This window comes from Penicillium diatomitis, assembly GCF_028827545.1.
Source record: "Penicillium diatomitis strain IBT 30728 chromosome Unknown utg000001l_segment0_segment0, whole genome shotgun sequence".
Classification (NCBI taxonomy): Eukaryota; Fungi; Ascomycota; class Eurotiomycetes; order Eurotiales; family Aspergillaceae; genus Penicillium; species Penicillium diatomitis.
In genome coordinates, this window is record NW_026623173.1 from 4,021,293 (window position 1) to 4,043,133 (window position 21,841).

At 53.2% G+C, this 21,841-nt stretch overlaps 7 protein-coding genes across 7 annotated transcripts; 3 read left to right on the forward strand and 4 right to left on the reverse strand.

Moving 5' to 3' along the window:
• Window positions 1-290: 290 nt before the first annotated feature.
• On the forward strand, window positions 291-3,190 carry N7539_001157 (elongation factor 2; the record flags this gene model as incomplete). Its single annotated transcript, XM_056930761.1, has 5 exons — window positions 291-298; window positions 381-396; window positions 534-591; window positions 634-3,104; window positions 3,173-3,190. The coding sequence occupies 5 exons, from the start codon at window positions 291-293 to the stop codon at window positions 3,188-3,190; spliced, it is 2,571 nt and encodes an 856-aa protein (XP_056795054.1).
• Window positions 3,191-4,024: 834 nt separating this feature from the next.
• N7539_001158 (CCCH zinc finger and RRM domain protein) lies at window positions 4,025-6,360 on the forward strand (the record flags this gene model as incomplete). The annotated part of the gene is made up of 4 exons (XM_056930762.1): window positions 4,025-4,089; window positions 4,184-4,302; window positions 4,362-5,947; window positions 6,031-6,360. The coding sequence occupies 4 exons, from the start codon at window positions 4,025-4,027 to the stop codon at window positions 6,358-6,360; spliced, it is 2,100 nt and encodes a 699-aa protein (XP_056795055.1).
• A 268-nt stretch (window positions 6,361-6,628) lies between these two features.
• Window positions 6,629-7,443, reverse strand: N7539_001159 (putative lactoylglutathione lyase (Glo1); the record flags this gene model as incomplete). The annotated part of the gene is made up of 2 exons (XM_056930763.1): window positions 6,629-6,667; window positions 6,784-7,443. The coding sequence occupies 2 exons, from the start codon at window positions 7,441-7,443 to the stop codon at window positions 6,629-6,631; spliced, it is 699 nt and encodes a 232-aa protein (XP_056795056.1).
• A 663-nt stretch (window positions 7,444-8,106) lies between these two features.
• On the reverse strand, window positions 8,107-10,176 carry N7539_001160 (transcription factor domain-containing protein; the record flags this gene model as incomplete). Its single annotated transcript, XM_056930764.1, has 1 exon — window positions 8,107-10,176. One exon carries the CDS (start codon window positions 10,174-10,176, stop codon window positions 8,107-8,109), a length of 2,070 nt encoding a protein of 689 aa, XP_056795057.1.
• Window positions 10,177-12,371: 2,195 nt separating this feature from the next.
• On the forward strand, window positions 12,372-14,470 carry N7539_001161 (Major facilitator superfamily domaingeneral substrate transporter; the record flags this gene model as incomplete). The annotated part of the gene is made up of 7 exons (XM_056930765.1): window positions 12,372-12,801; window positions 12,869-12,946; window positions 13,023-13,457; window positions 13,527-13,676; window positions 13,736-14,009; window positions 14,137-14,383; window positions 14,456-14,470. 7 exons carry the CDS (start codon window positions 12,372-12,374, stop codon window positions 14,468-14,470), a joined length of 1,629 nt encoding a protein of 542 aa, XP_056795058.1.
• Window positions 14,471-14,723: 253 nt separating this feature from the next.
• On the reverse strand, window positions 14,724-16,379 carry N7539_001162 (uncharacterized protein; the record flags this gene model as incomplete). The annotated part of the gene is made up of 2 exons (XM_056930766.1): window positions 14,724-15,617; window positions 15,675-16,379. The coding sequence occupies 2 exons, from the start codon at window positions 16,377-16,379 to the stop codon at window positions 14,724-14,726; spliced, it is 1,599 nt and encodes a 532-aa protein (XP_056795059.1).
• Window positions 16,380-17,388: 1,009 nt separating this feature from the next.
• Window positions 17,389-21,193, reverse strand: N7539_001163 (GTPase BMS1; the record flags this gene model as incomplete). The annotated part of the gene is made up of 4 exons (XM_056930767.1): window positions 17,389-20,742; window positions 20,808-20,897; window positions 20,964-21,034; window positions 21,136-21,193. The coding sequence occupies 4 exons, from the start codon at window positions 21,191-21,193 to the stop codon at window positions 17,389-17,391; spliced, it is 3,573 nt and encodes a 1,190-aa protein (XP_056795060.1).
• Between the last annotated feature and the right edge of the window lie 648 nt (window positions 21,194-21,841).

Here is a 21,841-nt window from a genome sequence, read left to right on the forward strand (position 1 = left end):
AATCCAGCGAAGCGGGGCAGCCAGCGAAAAAGGTCCCCACTTTTTCGTCTCTTTTTTTCCTCTCCCACTTTTCTCATTTCCCTCCCCTCCTCGACCTGCAAACTTCTTCTCTCCTTCCCCTCTCTCATCCCTCTTTTCTCCCCCAGGAGCAGTTTACACTCAGTCCATCAGATCTTTCAGGCTTGTCCGTGAAAGATCCTCTGTGTGTTCTCTAGCTTCTTCTCTTACCCTTTCTTGAAACTTTTTTTAACCCCGCCTCTGGGCTCATTCGAGGATAAAAAACCGTCAAGATGGTTAAGTAAGTTGAGGGATCCGGAGCATCGTCATGCACATCATACACGATGCTGGAAGAACCATGCAGCTGACAGCGATTCTCATAGCTTCACCATTGAGGAGGTCCGTATTCTCGACAGTCGACCTTGGGATGTTGCCCGTCCTGCGTGAGGAGGGGCAACGGCCTACGCGCAACCCCTCCTGCCGACCGCAACAGCTCATCATCCATCCGCATTCATATATACTAACCTCTAGTGCAGATCCGTGCCCTGATGGACCGTCCGGCCAACATCCGGAACATGTCCGTCATTGCTCACGGTACGTCTCGGCCCTTGAACAATGTTCTCGCGATTTGAAAAGTCACCCAGGTGCTGACCATGGACTTCTCGCTCTCTCTAGTCGATCACGGAAAGTCCACCCTGTCCGACTCGCTTGTCCAGCGCGCCGGTATTATCTCTGCCGCCAAGGCTGGTGAGGGTCGGTACATGGACACCCGTAAGGATGAGCAGGACCGTGGTATCACTATCAAGTCCACTGCTATTTCCTTGTACGCCAAGTTCCCCGACCCTGAGGATCTTGCCGAGATTCCCCAGAAGGTCGATGGTCCCGAGTTCTTGGTCAACCTGATCGATTCCCCTGGTCACGTTGACTTCTCTTCTGAAGTTACTGCTGCTCTCCGTGTCACTGACGGTGCCATGGTCGTTGTCGACTGTATCTCCGGTGTCTGTGTCCAGACCGAGACTGTCCTGCGTCAGGCTTTGACCGAGCGTATCAAGCCCGTTCTGGTCATCAACAAGGTCGACCGTGCTCTTCTCGAGCTCCAGACCACCAAGGAGGATCTGTACCAGTCCTTCTCGCGTACCATCGAGACTGTCAACGTCATCATTCACACCTACAAGGACGCCGCTCTCGGTGATGTCCAGGTCCAGCCCTACCACGGTACCATCGCTTTCGGTTCCGGTCTTCACGGCTGGGCTTTCACCGTCCGCCAGTTCGCCGTCAAGTACGCCAAGAAGTTCGGTGTCGACCGCAAGAAGATGCTGGAGCGTCTGTGGGGCGACAACTTCTTCAACCCCAAGACCAAGAAGTGGACCAAGTCCGCCGATGCTGATGGCAAGCCCCTTGAGCGTGCTTTCAACATGTTCATCTTGGACCCCATCTTCAAGATCTTCGCCGCTGTCACCAACGACAAGAAGGACGAGGTTCTCAGCATTGTCGACAAGCTCGACGTCAAGCTCACCCCCGAGGAGAAGGATTACACCGGCAAGCTCTTGCTCAAGACCGTCATGCGCAAGTTCCTCCCCGCTGCTGACGCCATGCTTGAGATGATCTGTATCCACTTGCCTTCCCCCGTTACCGCCCAGAAGTACCGTGCCGAGACTCTGTACGAGGGTCCCACCGACGACAAGGCCTGCATTGGTATCCGCGACTGCGACCCCACTGCTCCTCTGATGCTTTACGTTTCCAAGATGGTGCCCACCTCCGATAAGGGTCGTTTCTACGCCTTCGGTCGTGTCTACTCCGGTACCGTCAAGTCCGGTCTCAAGGTCCGCATCCAGGGTCCTAACTACGTTCCTGGTAAGAAGGAGGATCTGTTCATCAAGGCCATTCAGCGTACCATTCTCATGATGGGTCGCTTCGTTGAGCCCATTGAGGACGTTCCCGCCGGTAACATTGTCGGTCTGGTTGGTGTTGATCAGTTCCTGCTCAAGTCCGGCACTCTGACCACCGACGACACTGCCCACAACCTCAAGGTCATGAAGTTCTCCGTCTCTCCCGTTGTGCAGCGTGGTGTTGAGGTCAAGAACGCCCAGGATCTGCCCAAGCTGGTCGAGGGTCTTAAGCGTCTGTCCAAGTCCGACCCCTGTGTCCTGACTATGATCAACGAGTCCGGTCAGCACATTGTCGCTGGTGCTGGTGAGCTTCACCTTGAGATTTGCTTGAAGGATCTCGAGGAGGACCACGCTGGTGTTCCCCTGCGCATTTCCGACCCCGTCGTTGCCTACCGTGAGACCGTCCAGGGCAAGTCTTCCATGACTGCTCTGTCCAAGTCCCCCAACAAGCACAACCGTCTCTACATGACTGCTGAGCCCTTGGCCGAGGAGGTCTCCCTCGCCATCGAGTCTGGCAAGATCAGCCCTCGTGACGATTTCAAGGCCCGTGCCCGTATCATGGCCGATGAGTACGAGTGGGACGTCACTGACGCCCGTAAGATTTGGTGCTTCGGTCCCGACACCAACGGCCCCAACTTGCTCGTCGACCAGACCAAGGCCGTCCAGTACCTCAACGAAATCAAGGACTCTGTCGTCTCTGGTTTCCAGTGGGCCTCTCGCGAGGGTCCTATTGCCGAGGAGCCCATGCGTGGTATTCGCTTCAACATCCTTGATGTGACCCTGCACGCCGATGCCATCCACCGTGGTGGTGGTCAGGTTATCCCCACTGCTCGTCGTGTTCTGTACGCCGCCTCTCTGCTTGCCGATCCCCAAATCCAGGAGCCCATCTTCAACGTCGAAATCCAGGTCCCCGAGCAGGCTATGGGTGGTATCTACGGTGTCCTTACCCGCCGTCGTGGTCACGTCTACGCCGAGGAGCAGCGTCCCGGTACTCCCCTGTTCACCGTCAAGGCTTATCTGCCTGTCAACGAGTCCTTCGGTTTCTCTGCCGATCTGCGCTCTGCCACCGGTGGTCAAGCCTTCCCCCAGTCCGTGTTCGATCACTGGGCTGTCCTTCCCGGTGGTTCTCCTCTCGACCCCGCCACCAAGCCCGGCCAGATCGTCACCGAGATGCGCAAGCGCAAGGGTGTCAAGGAGCAGGTTCCCGGCTACGAGAACGTGAGTTTAACTTCCCCATTCTTATCCGGCTTCTTATCTTTCACATTTACTGACATCATTCACTGCAGTACTACGACAAGCTGTAAAAAAGCTCATGACTATCCAGCACAACTCTGGCCGTCAGGCGCGAAATCTCTTTTTATGAAATTGATGAATGCAATACAACTACCCGTTCACACAACAAGTCTCTTTTCTTGATAACGCCTTCATTCCCTGCCTTCATCCGTAATCGCTGGCTCACATCCGTAATCACTGGCTCAGAAACGATCTCGATGCGCGCTCTCCGACAGCGCCGCAGTCGACCTCATTCGCGTTGTAGTGTTATTTATACTTGGCATTGAGGACTCGGACTCTGGTTTCCGGGTCCACCGAGGTCTCATGACAAGCAGACTAAACAGCCTTTGTCACAGAGGTAGTGGGCTCAAAATACTTTGTAGCGCTCAGCCCTCGGCTTAGGTATCGTTTGCTTTGGCGTCACTCGTTCACTATGGTTTTAATGTAGCCACAATCCGCCCAGACCCGTATAGCCTTCAATGTAGGATCACTAGGGTGATGTAGAATGCGCAGACCCGTGAACGAAAATACAAGAGCCAGCGCGGGTTGCGCAGGCTCTACCGCCTCGGTCACGTGGTTTTGTCGCGAAACCTCGCGTTTTCTATCCACATAATCTTGGGTTATAAGTTTATTGCAGCATCTTCACGAATACCACTGCACTCCCTGAACAATTAGTAATCGCGAGTTGCTGCTACTCTTCTGACCATATTACTTTCTCTATCTTGGGTCAGTGGTGCGTAACTCCATTGTTAAGAAGCAGCCGGCAGCTAGATCTAGCTGTCTTCGCGGTGACGCTACGTCCCAGTCTTTTTTTTTCCGCTCCAGCGACATTGTTACATGGTGATACATCCACAAAATTCTACGTTATGCAATTCACCGACGAGGAAGCCGAAAATGTGAAGGCTTGGGTTGTGAAGCGCCTGGAGGACATGTGAGTGTCATCCACGCAAGAGAGTTTACCACTCGGTGCTTTGTGTTCTTTATTGGCCGATCGTCTTATTGATATTCACTTTATGAATTCGCAGCTCCGACGCAGACTCCGACGTCCTGGCAGATTACGTCCTGGCCCTTATCAGAACCGACGCTCCGGATGATGAAATCAAGAACAATTCGATCGAGAACTTGGAGGACTTTTTGAGAGAGAGTACGCAAGATGACTGTCGCGCCAATTCCTTCTATTCAAGTTGCTGACGGGAGCTCTAGACACGACATCATTTGTGGACGAGTTGTTCGCGAAGTTTGGACCACAAGCTGCTCCTTCAATTCCAGCGCCTCAGCCGCAAGCACAGGTTGCTCAGCCCCAGTCCCAAGCGCAACATGATCTCAACGCCGCAGCGGGACCGAGACCCGACTTTCAAAATCGCAAGCGTACATACAATGAGGGGTTTCAGAGTGAAGGAGATGGCATGAACGGAATGTCTCCGAACCGCGCCCTCAAAACTCCGCGCCGTGGGCGTGGCGGTGGCCGCGGCGACTGGTCTGGTCATGGAATGCAACAATACCCCCATGCTCAGGGTGGTTATCCAAGCCAGATAATGCCAGGCTTTCCGCCATTTGACCCGAATGATCCTATGGCCGCTGCTATGATGATGCAGGGCATGGGCTTCCCCCAGATGCCCGGTATGCCGGGTATGCCGGGGATGCCGGGGATGCCTGGCGGTCCAGGTCAGCCTAATGCAGGACCGATGGGTTCGATCAATCAGCGCTGCCCTTTCTACGACACACAAGGTATTTGCTACCTCGGCGCTGCGTGCCCTTACCAACACGGCGAGTCTGGATCCCAAAACGAGTACGACCCAAAGACCTCATCAATTGGTCTGGGCCGCGGAGGAGCCGGTTCCTCGCGTGGTGATCGTGGGCGAGGCCGAGGTCGAGGCGGCCCTAATGCGCGAGGCCGTGGGGGTCGATCTGATTTCTCATCTGCGGGTCCGAATGAGGATCAGTCCATCACCACAATTGTGGTGGAGCAAATCCCCGAGGACAAGTTGTCGGAGGAGTCGGTGCGCGAATTCTTCTCACAATTCGGCAACATCACTGAAGTCACTTTGCAACCGCACAGAAAGCTGGCGTTAGTGAAGTACGAATCCTACCCCGAGGCTAAGCAGGCCTGGTCCAGCCCCAAGGTCATTTTCGACAATCGATTTGTCAAGGTCTACTGGCACAAGCCCAGACAAGATGACAAAGCCGGCGAATCTCATCATGAAACTGCTAGCTTTAATCCAGAGGAGTTTGAGAGGCAGCAAGCAGAAGCCCAACGGGCACACGAGGAGAGGATCAAAAAACGACGTGAAGCCGAAGAGGCGAAAGAAGCCCTTGAACGCCAACGCAATGAACTTTTGAAGAAACACGAAGAGGAAAAAGCACGCCTCCTGCAGCGCATTGGGGGAGGTGGCAATACCGGCGACGCCATGAATACCGATAGCGACCAAGACCAGTCTGGCCAGACCCGTCCCTCGGTTGACGACAATGCGAGCGAGGTGACGAAGAAACTCCGCGCACAGCTTGCCGCTCTCGAAGCGGAGGCGAAGACACTCGGGATTGATCCTTCGCATGGGGACTCTGCTCGTGGTGGCTATCGTGGACGTGGTGGTTTCCGTGGGCGTGGAGCATACCGTGGCCGTGGAGGATTCGATCTTTCATATCGGGGTGGGTATCGCGGCCGTGGGGGCTTTGCTCCTCGGGGACGTGGCGGAGGTGTACTTCGTCTCGATAATCGGCCTCGACGAGTGGCTGTTTCGGGCATCGTACCAGGATCGGAAAACGACGAGGCTCTGCGGCAGCACTTGATTGTAAGTGTTTTGTGTTTCTCCGCTTTATGTTTTCTTCTGTGGTCTGTGTTGGGAACGTGTGCTAATAATCTCCTCTTTATCAGGGTATTGGTGAATACGACTCGGTTGAACCCAATCCTGATCAGCCCAATTCGGTGATTGTGGCCTTCAAGGAACGCTACCAGGCTGAAAAATTCATGTTCAGTCGCTGGAATGCCCCGTCAGCTGGAGAGGTCCAAAAGACATGGATTCCTAATCCCCCCGTCTCGGTCCCCGCGGCGGCGACATCAACCGAGAAGAACGGCACGGGTGAAGACGACCACGATATGAACGTACAAGGGGGCACCTCGGCTTTGCACGAAACGGCACCCAGCCATATGCCTCAACGAGAGATGGATTATGATGTTGCCGAGGAGGATAGCTGGGGAGCGTAAAAGAAAGAAGAAAACAAAGCGGTCTCTGTTCCCTTTTTTTTTCTTTCCTCTCGATCCATTTCCAGAAATGTACTCTACTGTTCAACGATAATTGGGGGTTTGTATAGAAGCTTGCAAAAGTTCTTTAGCACAATGATTCCACCGACTGGTGAATGAAAGTGCCTCCGTTTCCCAAGATTCAAGATTCTTCGAACTATATACCTACTCAGCCTGCATATCTCCGTGTATACCATTAACTACTACATACTTACATGGCACCATGATATCTCTACATCTGCTGGGGAACCAACTCGACCCAATACCCGTCCTAAGACAATCAGCAGCGTTAGCATAAAAACCGCCAATACCAAATCGAGAAAAAAAAATCGAGAAGACACTCTCGTCCCTCAGATCCCCCAAAAGTGAGGTAGAGAAATCACCAACCGGATCCGCCACCATCGCAATCTCCCTGAAGAAAGCCGCATAATTCTCATGAATCTCCCCGACCCCAACGCCCCTCTCCTCCTCCCACTTGGAAAGCGGCACCTCCTCCCTCGCACAAGTGCCCACCTCCTTCAAAACTCGCACTCCGGCGTCCCTCAACCGCGCCACCGCCCCCTTCACATCCGGCACCGTGAATCCCAAATGCGCGAACCCCAGACCCGGCGCCTCGTTCCCATTCTCCACCTTCTCGGTACCATGTATGTGATACAGTTCCAGCAGGCCCTTTGTGCGGGTGAGAGCGGGGATGGCGCTCGTTTCGCGGGCCCAGGCTGCGAGGCCGTCGGCCGTGGTGATGTGCGCGGGTGGATGGCCGAGGTAGTAGATTGTGAAGGGGCCGGCGTTGAAGGTGAAGATTGTGCGCATGCCGAGCAGGTCGACGTAGAAATGAAGGGAGCGCGAAGGGTCGGTGATTCGGATGGCGAGGTGGTTGAGGTGGTAGTCTTGCGTTGGGTTGGTGGCGGTGGTGGTGGTGTTCGTTGTTGTGGATGGTGGTGGGGGGTTGAAGGTGGGTGTTGGACCGCCGGGGTAGAGGTGGCCTGGTTCGTTTTGAGGTGGTGTCGGGAATGAATTGGGCGGGTTGTTGGGCTTTGGATCACTCATGTTGGGTGAGGTCGTTGTTGGGAAGTGGTGTGTTTGTTGGCGGAGCTCTACTGCTGTGAGTTACGTTGGTGAATCGTGATATCGTAGTTATGAGGACTGGATGCGGGGATGTTAAGGTAATACGGGGAGTGGAGAATGGGGTCGGACCAGACGGGACGGGATTAAAGTGTGGGAGCAATCGACCAGGAGAGCTTCGCAGGTACGCTAGTTGGAAATTGTAACCATTCGGCAGAACGAGGGATTGGCAGAATTGGAGAAGAAGACCATAAATTTATCGCGATGCCTATACACCTGTTTATCGATGATTGCTTGGCTCACGAACAAGAACCGTTGTCGAGTGTTTCTTTTTAGAGTGAGATGGGTGCTTACTTGGACAGATCTCAGTAATATGTGACAATAGAGCACACTCCTCACGACTTCCAGGCATTTTTCGTGGCAAGCTTCATGGCATTAATGGTCGGTTGCCATTCGGGGGAAGGGTGGAAAGGCAAAAGGTGAACGCGCACACGGCCCCATCGCGGTGGTTCATTCCAGGTTCATGGAGATGCTGAACCATTTCGTCTTCCAAATCTCTAGATTGTGTATGGAAATTTCAACTCGAATTCTCGTAGACAGCCGTCGCGCAGCCTTTCCTGCCAAAGCATCAAAGCTAGATTAGATCACTCATCCCTGTTGATCCAGCAAATCGGCATAGCTATTCAAACTCCGGCCGATCAAGCTGACCATCTCCCAAATATAGTCGGCCGTGAAAAGGCGCGCCCAAAGGCGGGTCACCGCCGCACTGAGTCGAGTGTTATTCGCCAGCAACCACTCCCGTGAGATCCCATGCTGCACTTCCATCACCATCTCCAAGACAAAGTCCCGCAAGCGAATTTCCTGCTCGGTCAGACCAGGGCTAGGGTCGGGGACTGTCACTGCTTCAAGCCATTTTGCAAGTAAGACTGCACATTCGAGCGAGCACAGAGCATGTTGATTCGACCATAATGCTACTTGGGAGTGAGCCACGAAGCCAATGCCGAGTTTGACAGGCGTGGAAAGGGCGTGCGCGCAGTGCAATGCGGCTCGGGTCAGCCGATCGCCTCGTTGAACCCGAAGATTGTCATTGAGGCTTGTGGCGATCTGAACGGGATCCCAGGTCTGGAGTTGCCTGGCGGAGCCACAATCTGCGTTGAGGCGAATATACGCCAGCCGGACCAGGGCCGCAGATGTGAAAGAGACTGGACCGTGCGGACTCATCGGGTCAATGGAAGACTCTTGGTTCCGTTCCCAGCACTGACACCACCGCTCTAGAGCTTGTTCCATAGACACGAGCTCTGACGTGGGCACGGTGGCCAGAGCAAGACGATGGCCGCGATTGTGTGCCAGACGGCCCGCCTTGGTCATCACCCAAATGTCCTGCAAAAGTGAATGGATCAGCACGTAGCCTCCAAGGGAGGAAAACCGTTCCATTCCGCTCTGTGGCGTGAACAACGCCGAGAGGGCGTCCTGTATGTCCGGTTCACCGGGGCTCTGGGTGCGAGCTGCTTGCCAGAGATCAGCTCTGGGTGATTGCCACTCCTTCTCTGTGCACGGCAGATCCAAAGCAAGCTCCTCGGTGAGAATGACCGGAGGGATATCAAACACAATAGTGTGGATGTTGAAGAAGCAGCAAACAATAAGCTTGGTCCTCTTGACGCACTCTCGACGAATCCAGCTCGTCCAGGTGCCGTCCAGTTCAGGGAGACGATTGAGGCCATCCTTACGCAGCAGTGTGGCCATATGGCTTCTGATTGCCAAAGATTCGTGATAGGGTGGGTTGTTGATAAACCACGAAGAGACCGATATCAGCATCAAAAGAGCTTGCAAAAGCTCCAACGTTGCCTGGTCATTAGCTACATTCACCGAAGGCATTGTCCCCGAGAGGAATACCCGTCGAAATTGCTCGAGGGTGACCGGTTTGGCAATCTGGTACAGACGCATGCTGGTGTCTGGTTCACGTGAATACCGCGCCCCCAGCGCAGCCATAGATAAGAACAGCGGCAGGGACATCGTGTCGGCATTCAGCGTTGGCTTATGGACAATGGGGTAATGGTCGTGAAACCCCGTGAGGTACCCGGTCAAGCACCGTGAGAGCGCGTGCCGCGACGGTAAGGATGGATCCGACACCACACCAGCATAGTCCATCAAGGACTCCAGGGCTCGGTCACGGCACTGCGCCGTTACCGGGACGAACCCCGTGGGCTGTCGCGCCTTCGGGGTGGTCTGGTAGCCCTCTGGCTGAAGAGACGGCAATTGAGCTCCATGTCGCGGTAGTACCGAACTAGATGGCGTTGAAGTGGTCTCTGACGTGTGCCCTCTTTCGGAAGATTGATCAAAGTCCGTCACGGGAGAGTAGGCCAAGGGTGGGAACAGCGGCAGCGGCTGGAATGCTGGTGAGAAGGGGTGACTGGGCAAGGGGACACTATCCAGAAAGGAAGTGAAGTCGTTGCCCTCATAGGGCCCTGCGAAGCCACCAAAAGCATACCCAAATTCCGGTCCGGGCACAGGCGTTGGAGGCGCTGCCGCCATCGGGGTTTCTGGATTTGCCAATCGCACGCCTGTCATGGGCGTGTGATGTGTAGACGGCTCATGGGTGACTAGATGCGCACTGCCGTTGTAAGGTATTGAGCGAGTCATCTGCACATGGTCGGTGACCACCGACGCCAATGTATCCAGACCATCTAGGTTGGAATGGACTGGCGGAGAGGTTTGCATTGTGGTAGCGGCGGTGTTGCCGATGGCTGCCGACTCACGACTACTGCCCCCGGGCGCATGAGACAGCCGCTCGTGACGGGCCAAGAGGTCTCTACAGTGGATCAGTTAGTCGGTCAGTCTTGCATTCAGACAATTGGATACGAAGGAGGGGACGCCGAGGAGACGGCGCAACATCCCGTTCCCCCGGTATGATCCACGGATAAATTCTGCTGACGCACTTGCGAGTAAATGCCTTGGGACATTGAACACAGACATACGGCTTCTCCTTGGTATCTTATAATGGGGAGTCAGCATCTTGTCTGGGTCAGGTGGTGGCACAGAAGCAAAGACATACGCGACCGGTCATGACGCTGCAGATGTTCGAGGCGCGCAAAAGCCCGAGGACATCGTTGACAGTGGTAGGGCTTACTGCTACTCATTGCTCCTACCGCATCATGCCTTTCTCTCGCTTCCAATCTGTCTCTCTCCCCGTTTCGTGGCTCCTCGCGTCGTCGAATTGATGCGGCGTTCCCCGGACTGGAGCAATGCGCCTCAAGCTTGGGTGTTCTGGGTAGGGAGTGAAGCCTAAACGGGGAAAGTCGCGCCAACTCCGCGGCATCTTCTGGAGAGCTCTTTCTGCCCTCGGGTGCCGACCGAGATCACATCTTGATCATTTGACAAACTTGTGTATGATTTCGCCAGGAGTCTTTCATTACGAGGGTCACGAAGAAAAAGAAATTGAAAGAAGAGTCAAGTGGCATTCAGCTGAGCAACTATTGGCATGTGACCTTGAGGTAGACTGCAAGGAAGTCGGAGGGACTCTTAGGTAGTAAGGTGACAAGTATTAACTATTAACTAGTTAGTTCACTAGTTATTTGGACGGGACTGCTTACTTACTCTTAGTCTTACCGTCTTCAAGGTGGTATTACCTAAACTCTTCATGTGATGAAGTTCCAGAACGCCAAGAACTTCCATCTCCCGTGACTACCAGACAAGGCCGTTGCGGGCATGATATGGCCGCCTGCTGACTCAGCCCAGAATCGGAGACCCGAGATTGACTATTGACTAGCCGCCTCTCCAATTTGGAGATCACTCTCCTTCCTCGATTGGAGAAGAGCTGCCGCGGACATGACTTGCACATACCTCCATTCTCCAGCCACCAAGGTCCTGTAGTATAGGAGTACTTTCGTGGATACTGCATGAGTAGCGACTGGAGACAAATAGATATACAGCCAGATGGATCATGGAACAGACTGCTTCCCGGTCCACGAGGAATCAAGGGTGAATTTGATTCGTTTCTCCAAGAACTATTATCCAGATACCCATCGAGTTCACTAACCTGCAGCATCACACACACAGAATCTCATGCATAGTTGAGGTTTACCACGTGAGCGCAACCCGAACTGTTGACTCCTTCCCGTCAACAGTCAAACAGTCAAGTGTTAGCCACGAAATAGTAAAGGAAAGATGATTTGGTATACCGTTATGCACTATCGATTCAATTTGATGTCGGGCGACTATGGGACCCCAGACCAAGCATGATAAACCCACCAGGCAAGGACTCAACACTGCCCATCATAGTCAAAAATGACATAGATGAATTTCGCATTGCAAACCATGTGTCAGCTCAAATAGTGCCCTCAAAAAAGACATAACACTCCTCGATCGAGTCACGTTCCCGCGTGCAACAACGTGCAACAACAATCGTGTACGCATGCATCCTGCTCTACACGATTCAGTCACATACTTACGAGCGCATATAGAGCGTGGTTCTTCTCTCTCACCTCTACGCGATACCTTTCGTTACAAAGATCCCTTTACAGACTTCACAGCTCCGATAGGAGCCACATCCACATCTCCGACTGGACCTACAACCGCCGTTTTGCAGGGTGGAGTGGAGCGTTTTACTCGATGTACCTTGCCTTCTCCAACTTTGATTTTTTCCCCCATCGTCATTGGAACAGGCCCACCCTGAGACGGCCAGAACAAATTGATAAAGATCGACATATAAAAGCCGTCAGCTGCATGATCTGATGATGACTCAACAGCACTGCTGTGAGTGTCCCATTGCAGAGGTTGCAAATATTCCAGCCGGCAACTCTCCCCTACCAACGCAGGGTATTGTCGTGCCAGCTGGATCTCTGACGCCCAATTCCTCCCAACCGAAATCCTGAACGACTTGGTCTGCAGGATTGCGGGGGACATTCGACCGAGTCATGGCGAAAACACGTGAAGCGACTCCAGAGTCCCTGGTCGAGCCCCAGGAGATCGAATATCATTATCTGGAACTGGATACACCCTTGCCTACGCCGTGCATCGCTTTGCCCCCACAACCAGGCCAATCCTCCCCGCCAGAGGCTCCAAGCCTCGAGAAATACACCTCGCCATTTCTCTGGCCCAAATGGCGCAAGTCCATGATGACGAGCATCTCATGTGGTGTCACGGCGTTGGCAGGTTACTCTGCCGGCGAAGTGAGCCCGGCTTCGGAGGAGCTGTGCAAAGAATGGGCCATCAGTCCGGTGGTATACAATTTAAGTATCACACTGTTTTGTTTCGGGTTTGCATTGGCACCCATGGTCCTTGCCCCGTTCTCCGAAATTAATGGACGGCGACCGATTTTTGTTGCCAGTGGAGTCTTGTTTGTTGGTATGGATGTCTGGGTGCTCCTCAATTTGCATATATAGAAACTGACGACCCATTTTTTTGTGTCTAGCGACGCTGGTCGCGTGTGGCGGGACACACACCTTTGCAGGTCTCTTGGTCGCTCGATTCTTCCAAGGGGTAGGAGGTTGTACGTACCGATCTGATATCAGCCTCTTCCACAGGGGATTGTCATCTGGGAATAGCTAATAAATCTGCGGTAACAGCAACCTTCTCCACCATGGTTGGCGGCGTGATTAGTGATATCTATCATGCCGAAGATCGAAACACCCCAATGGCGCTCTTCGCCGGCGCAGCACTATTTGGAACCGGATTGGCACCTCTGTGTGCCGGGGCCGTTGTGACTCACACCACTTGGCGATGGATTTATTATTCCCACGCCATCGTGTCGGCCGTCTTTGTACTCATTATCTTTGTCTTCTTCAAGGAGACCCGCGGGAGTGTGTTGCTCAGTCGCAAGGCCCAAGCTTTGAACAACTACTACGAACAACTCGAAGACGCAGGACACGTGGGCGTGATCATGTCAAGGCCCGATACCTCAGACGAGAAGTGTGTTCGTCGTATTCGATGGAAGGTGAAAAGCGATGAGCAGCGGGCCTCGTTGGCTACCATGATTTCGGTGTCGCTGTATCGTCCGTTCCGTAAGTCTACCGTGGTTGATCGCCCTGTATGCCGATCACATGGAAATTCTAACGATCATCTGCGTGCAGATATGCTTGTCACTGAGCCTGTGGTATTCTTCTTCTCCCTCTGGGTCTCCTTCAGCTGGGCCACGCTCTACCTCCAGTTTGGCTCTGTTCCTCTCGTCTTCAGCGCCAATCACAACTTTAACGTGCAGCAGACAGGTGCTGTGTTCACAGGTAAGTTCAAGCCAAAGATCGAAAGCATAGTATCGCGTCTGATACCAGCTGTTCGCTAGCCATGTGCGTCGGTGCCCTCCTCATCACCGTCATCAGCGTCTGGCAAGAAAAGATCGCTGCACGATTCGGATGGCTGCACTCATCCGCAGAGTCGCGCTTATACTTCGTCTGCGTCGAGTCCATTCTGCTCCCCATTGGTCTTTTCTGGTTCGGCTGGACTTCCTTTTCTTCCATCCATTGGATTGTGCCCGCCATGGCCGTTGGATGTGCCACCATGGGCATCTTTTCCATCTACCTCGCTACCTTCAACTATCTGGCCGACACATACCATAGGTATGCCAGTTCGGCGATTGCGGCTCAGTCGTGCTGTGAGTCCCCTTCTTTCCTCCGATTGAATTCTGATCACTGGGATCCAAGTGTGCATTGAAGAAAGAAAACTTGTATTAACATGCGTGCTCAGGTCGGAACCTTCTCGGTGGCGTCTTCCCACTCGTCACAGCGGCCATGTTCAACAATCTCGGCTTCCCGGGAGCATCGAGCCTCTTGGGTGGGATCGTGAGTCTCTCTCTATTCAAGTTGTCCTCTCCATCGCGGATAACGGAACTAACCATATCTGGGCCGGAATAAAGGGCGCCCTTCTTACTCTTGTCCCATGGGTACTGGCTTTCTACGGCCCACGAATCCGCGCAAGAAGCAAGTTGGCCAGTGTAAGTGGCATTGTCAGCCGGATCATTCGCCCCCAAAGAACACAGACACTGACACATTCGACTTTCACCTAGGAACTTGCGCATTGATGTCTTGAAAACCGGACAAACATCTGAAAATTATCTTCGCGCCGCCATCTTTATGCGGGTTGGGGTTGACGGCTTCATGAAAAAAAAAGAAGTTCCTTGTATAGACTGCATGCATTGGGATAGACGGAATTATAATCGGATCAACAAGTCAATTCTTCGTTTGAGACTCTAGTGAGGAGTTTCATAAAAATGAAGTTCTAATATCGTTGCAAGAGCCCTGAGATTCTAGGGATACCCGTCACAGACAAGCTGCTTAGTCTAATCGGCCTTGTTTATTGTGTGGAATCGTCTGTGCTTCAATGCGATTCAATGCACGTCGAGCTTCATCCTCACTATCGCTTCCCATTTGGTCGAGGATGCGATCGATCTCGTCTTCCGAGTGCAACCCCACCCCCAGTCCCAGACTTCCTCCCTGCGGGTATCCACCATTATGTGGTCCATGCCTCTGCGAGTCCACACTTGGCCCCGGCTCGAAGTTTTCAGAAAACACCGACTCGTTCAAACTTCTCTGCGTGGGAGTAGGCTGCAAGAGACGAGGACTTGATCGATAGCCGGAGTTTTCCGGGCTCGACATGAATAGAAGTGTTTCAATCGCGTCTTGCTCCATGGCCGTACTTGGAGATTGCGGCCTCGACTCGTAGGGACTCCTCTGGATGGAGTGGGGAAGTCGAAGACGAGGAGGAATCGAGGGTGTGCCGAGACCCACCACCCTCGGTGAGCTGTGTATTGAATCTATTGACCCCATTCCACCGAGATCTTGACTAGACCGATGCCGCTTGTGGCCAAGATACGCGGCGCCCCCATTGATATTCAACGGTTTCAAGGGAGCCTCATTGGGGTTCGGTCGCCGACGCCGATAGGACCCTTGTGAAGCATCAATTTCCGCGGGGGGAGCCAACTTGGGTATATATAGTAATTTATGAGGTGAGGTGATGGCTGATTGCGAACGTCGATGCGACACAGTAGGTTTGGTTGACAAAGCGTTGGAGTCATTGTTAAGTTGTGACGTGGCATTTGAGCCAAGATGTAGGGGAGATTCGCCTTCTCCAGAATGCTCCAGGCTACGCGGCAGCTTCGACTGAGAATCTTGGGATCTCTCAATTTTGGCGGCGGCGTAAGAGAGTCGAGTTCGGATATGGACAGACAGCTACGTCACACGCGTCAACAACGGAAAACTTGTTTGAATATGGTGGGCGATGGATACCTGTGCTATGCGGCTCCTTCCACTGGACGGTGAATTTGTGCTTCGAGAACGACGTCGAAGGTAACCCTCAGGAAGTGATGACCGCGGCGACGTCGTTTGTGTTGATGGTAGCTTGACGTCTCCCGTTGCGGTTCTTTTTTGTGAGAGGCCAATTTCCGTATATACACCGGACCGCGCCGCTTGACCTCTATGAGATTGGCCTAAGTATGGCGAGTCGTGACTTTGTTCAGATTTAAGTGAGTGAGGTTTATCTCCCCCATCGTGATTGAGTGGGGGAGTGTGAAGAGGATCCTTGCACCGATTTCCCTCGAGCTCTGCGTATTCTGAGCTGCCATTCGTGTTGCGGTGGGCCACTCTTAAGTCATGCACATGCTCGGCTGAGGAAGAGGCGGGATTATCGATGGTTGTTGCATTTTGTGAATCATGTTTGGGTGGTTGACTCTGCCCGGGCGTGTGACTCTTGCGCTCCGAGGTCGTGATACGATCAGCCTGCTTGACTGCTTGGTCGAGTGGACCTTGAGTCAAGCCCTCAGCGCTTGAGAACGATAGCTTGGGGGAGCGCGGTGTTTGAGTATACCTTGTGCAGGCTGATCTCTGGGGTGTTGCTATTGTTGACGCGCCCAGGGCATCGTTCTCAATACTCGCGGCAGTCTCGTCATCGGAAGGCCCTTGACTGAGTTGCCCGCCACGCCCGTCGTTCATCATTGATCAACGGGACCAGTAAAGGTCGCGGTATACGACAGAATGGCTGAGTCAATAAGGTATGCGGACAATTTTGGTATATTGTGAGACGCCGGGTCACCAGCGAATCTCACCTTAGATATCGCATACAGCACGGCCAGTCCGATGCTTCATTGATCTCGCACTATGAGTGTGAAACAGGCAGTGCTGGTGTACATAAAGTCCCCCAACATTAGAGAATGTTATGTATTTGAAGTTTGCGTAATCGTCGCAGAGAGATGCGAAGTGACTACTATGAGTATCAGGCGCATCTGCCCGAGCCAGCGGGGATCGGCCCGTACGCGCAGAGCTGACCACGAGCGCGAAAACAGCGGACGGTAGGCCTTGCTTTTGCGAGCGACAAGGATTGTACCCGGAAAAAGTCCACAAGTGATTGAGGTATAATGCAGTTGACAAGATGGCGACGCCAACGCAAAACTTGGAGTATCTGCGCTGCGAGATCTGTACGTGCAATGAAAGACCGAGGGGTCCTCATCTGAACCCGCACGACCTTCTTTCGGCGGCGACGCGTTCTGAACGCGGTCACGTGCCGAGGTGTTCTGGCGACATCGGGAAACCTCATCGAGTCGATAAAGAATCCCGTGTGCCTGGCGGAGAGACTGGGATCTTGCAATGTATGCATCGCAGAGACTGTGTGTAAGATAGCAGCTGTGGAGGCAGGGACTTAAGTTTCAGATGGGGAGGAAACGGTAGCAACCAAGTCTCAATTCTAATCAGATTAAGGCATGACTCAAACTTGCTGGCCCTACCTTGTACGGTTCAGACCGTTTGATCCGTCCTTACTGCAAAAGGCTTCCTAGCGAGGATTCACCATGCTGAATAACTGAGTCTGTACGTTGAATGGCTACGCAGTCCACGTCATGTTCAAAATCGATCGATTGTGATGATGCTCAAACGCCATCCTCTATGCAAGTTGGGAGACGATTGCGCCCGTTCATATTGTAATTACTTTTCGATGTGTCCTCTACCAGGATCACTTGCGCTTCTTTCCACCGCCGCCTCCAGACTCGTCATCATTCTTTCGTTTCTTGCCCTCGCGACGCCAATAGTCGTCACGTTCACGCTTCTCACGAGCTGCCTTCTTCTCCAAGCTGTCAGCCACCTTGGCGCGGTAGACCTTGCGGCGCTCCTCTTGCTTGGCCGCACGCTTCGCTTGTTTCTCGTTCCGCATGGTGGTCAACTTTTGCATCAGATCGCGAGCCTTCTTTTCTTCTCCACCAAGAACAACAGCACGCTTTTGCATGTATGTCTTGTCTGGACGCTTCTTCATCTTGGTGATCTGCGACTTGAACGGCAACTCGGCGGCCAGTTGCTTCGGTACACGAAGAGGGTTAAAGTGACGTTCTGGACGCTCGATCTTGTGGTACGCAGAGTCCTTATTCATTGGCGTGGGAATGCCCTGGTCACGACGCACCTCACCAGTGAGTCGCATCCCTTGCCAGCCACTATCACCGGATCCACCTTCCTCTTGATCAAGCAAGTTGGTGACCGGGTTGTAGAAACGGTGAGGCTTGATAGGGTACCATGCGCGCAAGAACACGATGTCACTCATCAAGATCTTGTCCTCAAAGGTGGCACGGAAGTACCCTTCGGGTTTACTCAAAGCTCGCTTGATCTGGCCTCGAATTCCGGACACTGTCTTGATGGAGGCACCCTCGAACTTGGCGATCTCAAGAGATGAATTGAACATGTCCTTGATGAAAGCCGTGTTCTTGAAGATCTTGTAGGGTACACCGGTGAGCTTGAGCTTCTTCACGATTTCGGTGTGCTCATCCACGCTCAGTACAACGCCGGTCGCGGCAATGCGGAAACCGGGGTTCTTGTTGGAAAACGACTGGAAACAACAGAAACCAGTGTTCGGGGCAACCAGGGGGCCGTAGAAGACACCGAAGCAATGCATATGCTCAGGGGTATATTTGAGCATACGATTTCGGGTTCGACTGTCCGAGGTGCTGTAGATTGGCAACGACTGGAATCGGCGCCATCCCAAAGAGAAGATGAGCGGGTCATTGCTCTTCAAGATCTTCTTGTGCCATCGGTGCCGTTTGATACGGATCTGCACGTAGCCAAATCGATCTTCGGTGGGGGCTAGACCACCAACGATGACCGGGAAGCGAGGATTGAACTTGGCCGCGAACTCATAGGGCACGTTTTCGAGTACAATCCGAGCATATGTACCAGCCTTGTATCCTTCAGCTCGAGCACGCGAGGCCGGGTCAAGCTCCTCAAACTCGGCTCGATTGATGTCAAGTTGCTTCTGCATTTTGGCTTTCTGCAAGTCATACCAATCATCTTCCCCAAATTCACCTTCCATTCCATCTCGCTGACCGTCCTTCGCGTTTGCGAATCCTTCACGATCCTCCTCTTCGAAGCGGAGTTTGAGCTCCTCCTTCCGCTTCGCGTTGCGCTCGCGCTCAGCGTCGAGGTCGACAGGGCCATCTGCGGTCTCCTCTGCGTTGTCGTCTCCATCCTCATCCTCGCCCTCATCCTTGTCGTCGTCATCACCGAAGCCGTCGAAGGCCTCGCCTGTCTCAAGATCCTCAAATGCACCGTCACCCTCATCGTCCGAGTCCAAGTCATCGAGATCACCTTCTTCCAGATCGTCATCGGAACCACCTCCACCAAGCTTGCCAGTAACGAAGCGCCGTTTCAAAGACTCGATCAGCTCCTCGTCTCGCCATTTGCGTTCCAGCTCCTCGTAGTCATAGTCGGGTACGGCGCGGAAGTCTTCTTGGTCACGCTTCTCATTGTCGGTCTTCTTGAAGAAATCTTCACCCTCTTCACCGGCTTCAATATCCAACTCCTCGTTATCTTGATTTTCGCCGCGCCAGGTCTGGACGACCTCAAGCGGGGTGATGGACTCGTCGTACATCATCCGCGAGAGATCCTTGACGCGGAATGCGGGACGCTTTCCATGCAGAGCTTTCGCGTTTGAAAGCATGTTGTCCTTCCATCGTGCGTTACCCTCATCGTCGTCATCGTCGTCATCTTCGTCTTCCTCGTCACTGTCGAATTCTTGATCCTCGACCGACGAAACAGAGCCAAGGTCTGAATCGCTGTCGGCAAAAGCGACATCTTCGGCCTCGCGCTGTGAGGATCCGTTCTGTCGCTCCTTGAATTTAGACTCAAAGTCAGCAGGAGCCGAGAGATCAACCTCGTCTCCCTCCTCCTCGTCACTAAGGTCATCGTTGTCGTCTTGATCGTCTCCAAGATCCTCCTCTTCGTCATCCTCGCTAGCATCTTCTTCATCCGAATCGAGCTCCGTGACACGTTCTGTATCAGCGATGCGCGCATGGCGCTTGTGTTTCCTGCCGGTCCCTTCGGCATCCTCTGCTTGAGCAACAGTTTCACCACCTCGGAACAGGCGAATACCCTCTTCTGCTTCACCGAGCATACGTCGTTCACCCTGAAGACCAACGACGAGCTTTTCTCCAAGACCACGATTCTCATCCTCGGACTCGTCGTCGGATCCGCGATCAAAGGTGTTCGTCTTGAGGTCAATATATACCGCATCTTTATCCACCAGCACTCCACCAACATCGGACATTGGTGCAAATAGCAACTTTTGCTTTTCTCCCAGCCGACGTCTGTTGGACTTACCCGTGGCTTTCGCAATCTGCTGGTCCATGTAGGGAGTGGGACAGGGGTCGGGAAGCCCTTCAATACCCGAGACAGTCAAATCGCCGACACCGGGGACGTGCACTCGTGCGCCCTGCGCTGGGAAGTTCGTGCCGCGAAGGTAGCCATAGAGCGCCACCGTACGATCGCACTTTGGGTTCTCTTCAATCTGGGTGGGTGGCGTGATGTCCAAAAAGCGGTCGGCGAGCGCATATGGATGAGAGTTTCGCCAAATGAGAGGACGCGGGTTTTTCATTACCGACAAGAAACGGGACAGATTGTGGACTTCGCGGTCTGGGTAGCGCCCATTGATCACACCAGAGAGATAGAAGAGCTTCGCGCCTTGGTACAATTCGCTCCAAAATCGGTGCTTCAGGCGCTTCTTCGTCATGCGGAGGGTGCTCTGCTTCTTGAAAAGATCGAGATGAGTGAGAATACCGAAGACATTTCCCGGCATACCGCTCGTAGACAAAGCATTCAGAAACTCCATTGTTTCCATCTCAAAGCCATAGTTTCCATCAATCATGAGAAGAACAATATCGGCGATCTTCGCAACATCGATCATGGCGGCGAGGGAGTCAGAAGGGCACTCCAGGAAAGTGAGACGCTTGCGCTTGGTCGTGACCACCGTCAATGGGCCTTGTGGGGAGCTCAGAGTCTGCTTCGTGTAGCGTCGAATCAAGGATTTGAGCAAGGTAGTCTTGCCGACCTGTGAAAGTACGGATAACGGTTAAACACAAGCTCAGCGGTTGCTGGATGTGGCGAACAACTTACACCGGAAGGTCCAACAATTGCGACAACTGTAGGAGGGGCCTCCTCTGGCATGCGATCGACTTGCGGGACATGTAACCTCTTCTCCTTGACCTATATTTTGAAACCAAAGTCAGCATAGCCATACCACTTTTGACCGAGCTGGAATTTCAACCGTACATCGTGTGATCGAGCAGCTTGTTTGTTGAGCTTTCCGGGATTTGAGTACGCAAAAGCCTTGGGGTTTTGACCTGGAATCGTAGTCATGTTAGCGCATTTGAATGTCACGCGGCCTGAGGACCGGATAGCGTTTTTTCGCAAATTTGATCAGGGAAATGGGCAATGGACTGACCCTCGAACTTCTTCTTCTCCTTCACGGGGCGGTGCGCCCTATTTGATTGTTGCTCCATGGTGAGTATGGAAGGACACTTGTCCTGTCCAGTATCTTCAGAAAATAAAGACTACTGTGTCAATAATGAAGGTCTGGCAACGCAGCAGCACCTTGAAGCTGTTTCTCTAGATGATCCGAAATTATTATCTCGGGGCGGAAGAATATGAGACCGCCGGAGGAAAAAGAGTTTCCCTTTCAGGCTTAGCGCACAATTCGGCCGGGTAGAAGAGAAGCTGCTGCCTCAGGCCTCTGGTCTGCCAGATCTCTACGTAGGCTTCCGTGCCAAGTACGGCATCTTTGGTAGAACCAGGACTTTGTTAATGTCCAACTATTACAACTTTCAGAGACCGACGATGATCCCCCATTTCTTGGAATCTGGCTTGTCATTTCTGGCTTGTGTAGTCCGCGAGAAACCAATCATGAGGAGACCATTCTTCTCCATGTGGCTAGAAACATAGGATAGATGACAGTGACTGTATCTCTTGCTCCGTTCTGCAGGGGGGCACTTCAATGCTTCTTATCGCGGCGTCCATCTACAGCACGCGTGATCTTCAACTCAATTTTACCCCCTCAGTTCGTGGGTATTCGGGGATCCTCGTAAGTTGCGAGGCCCGGTATCGGCACTCACCGCGAAGAGGTACTGGTTGACTTTCCCGGGCCGTAATTC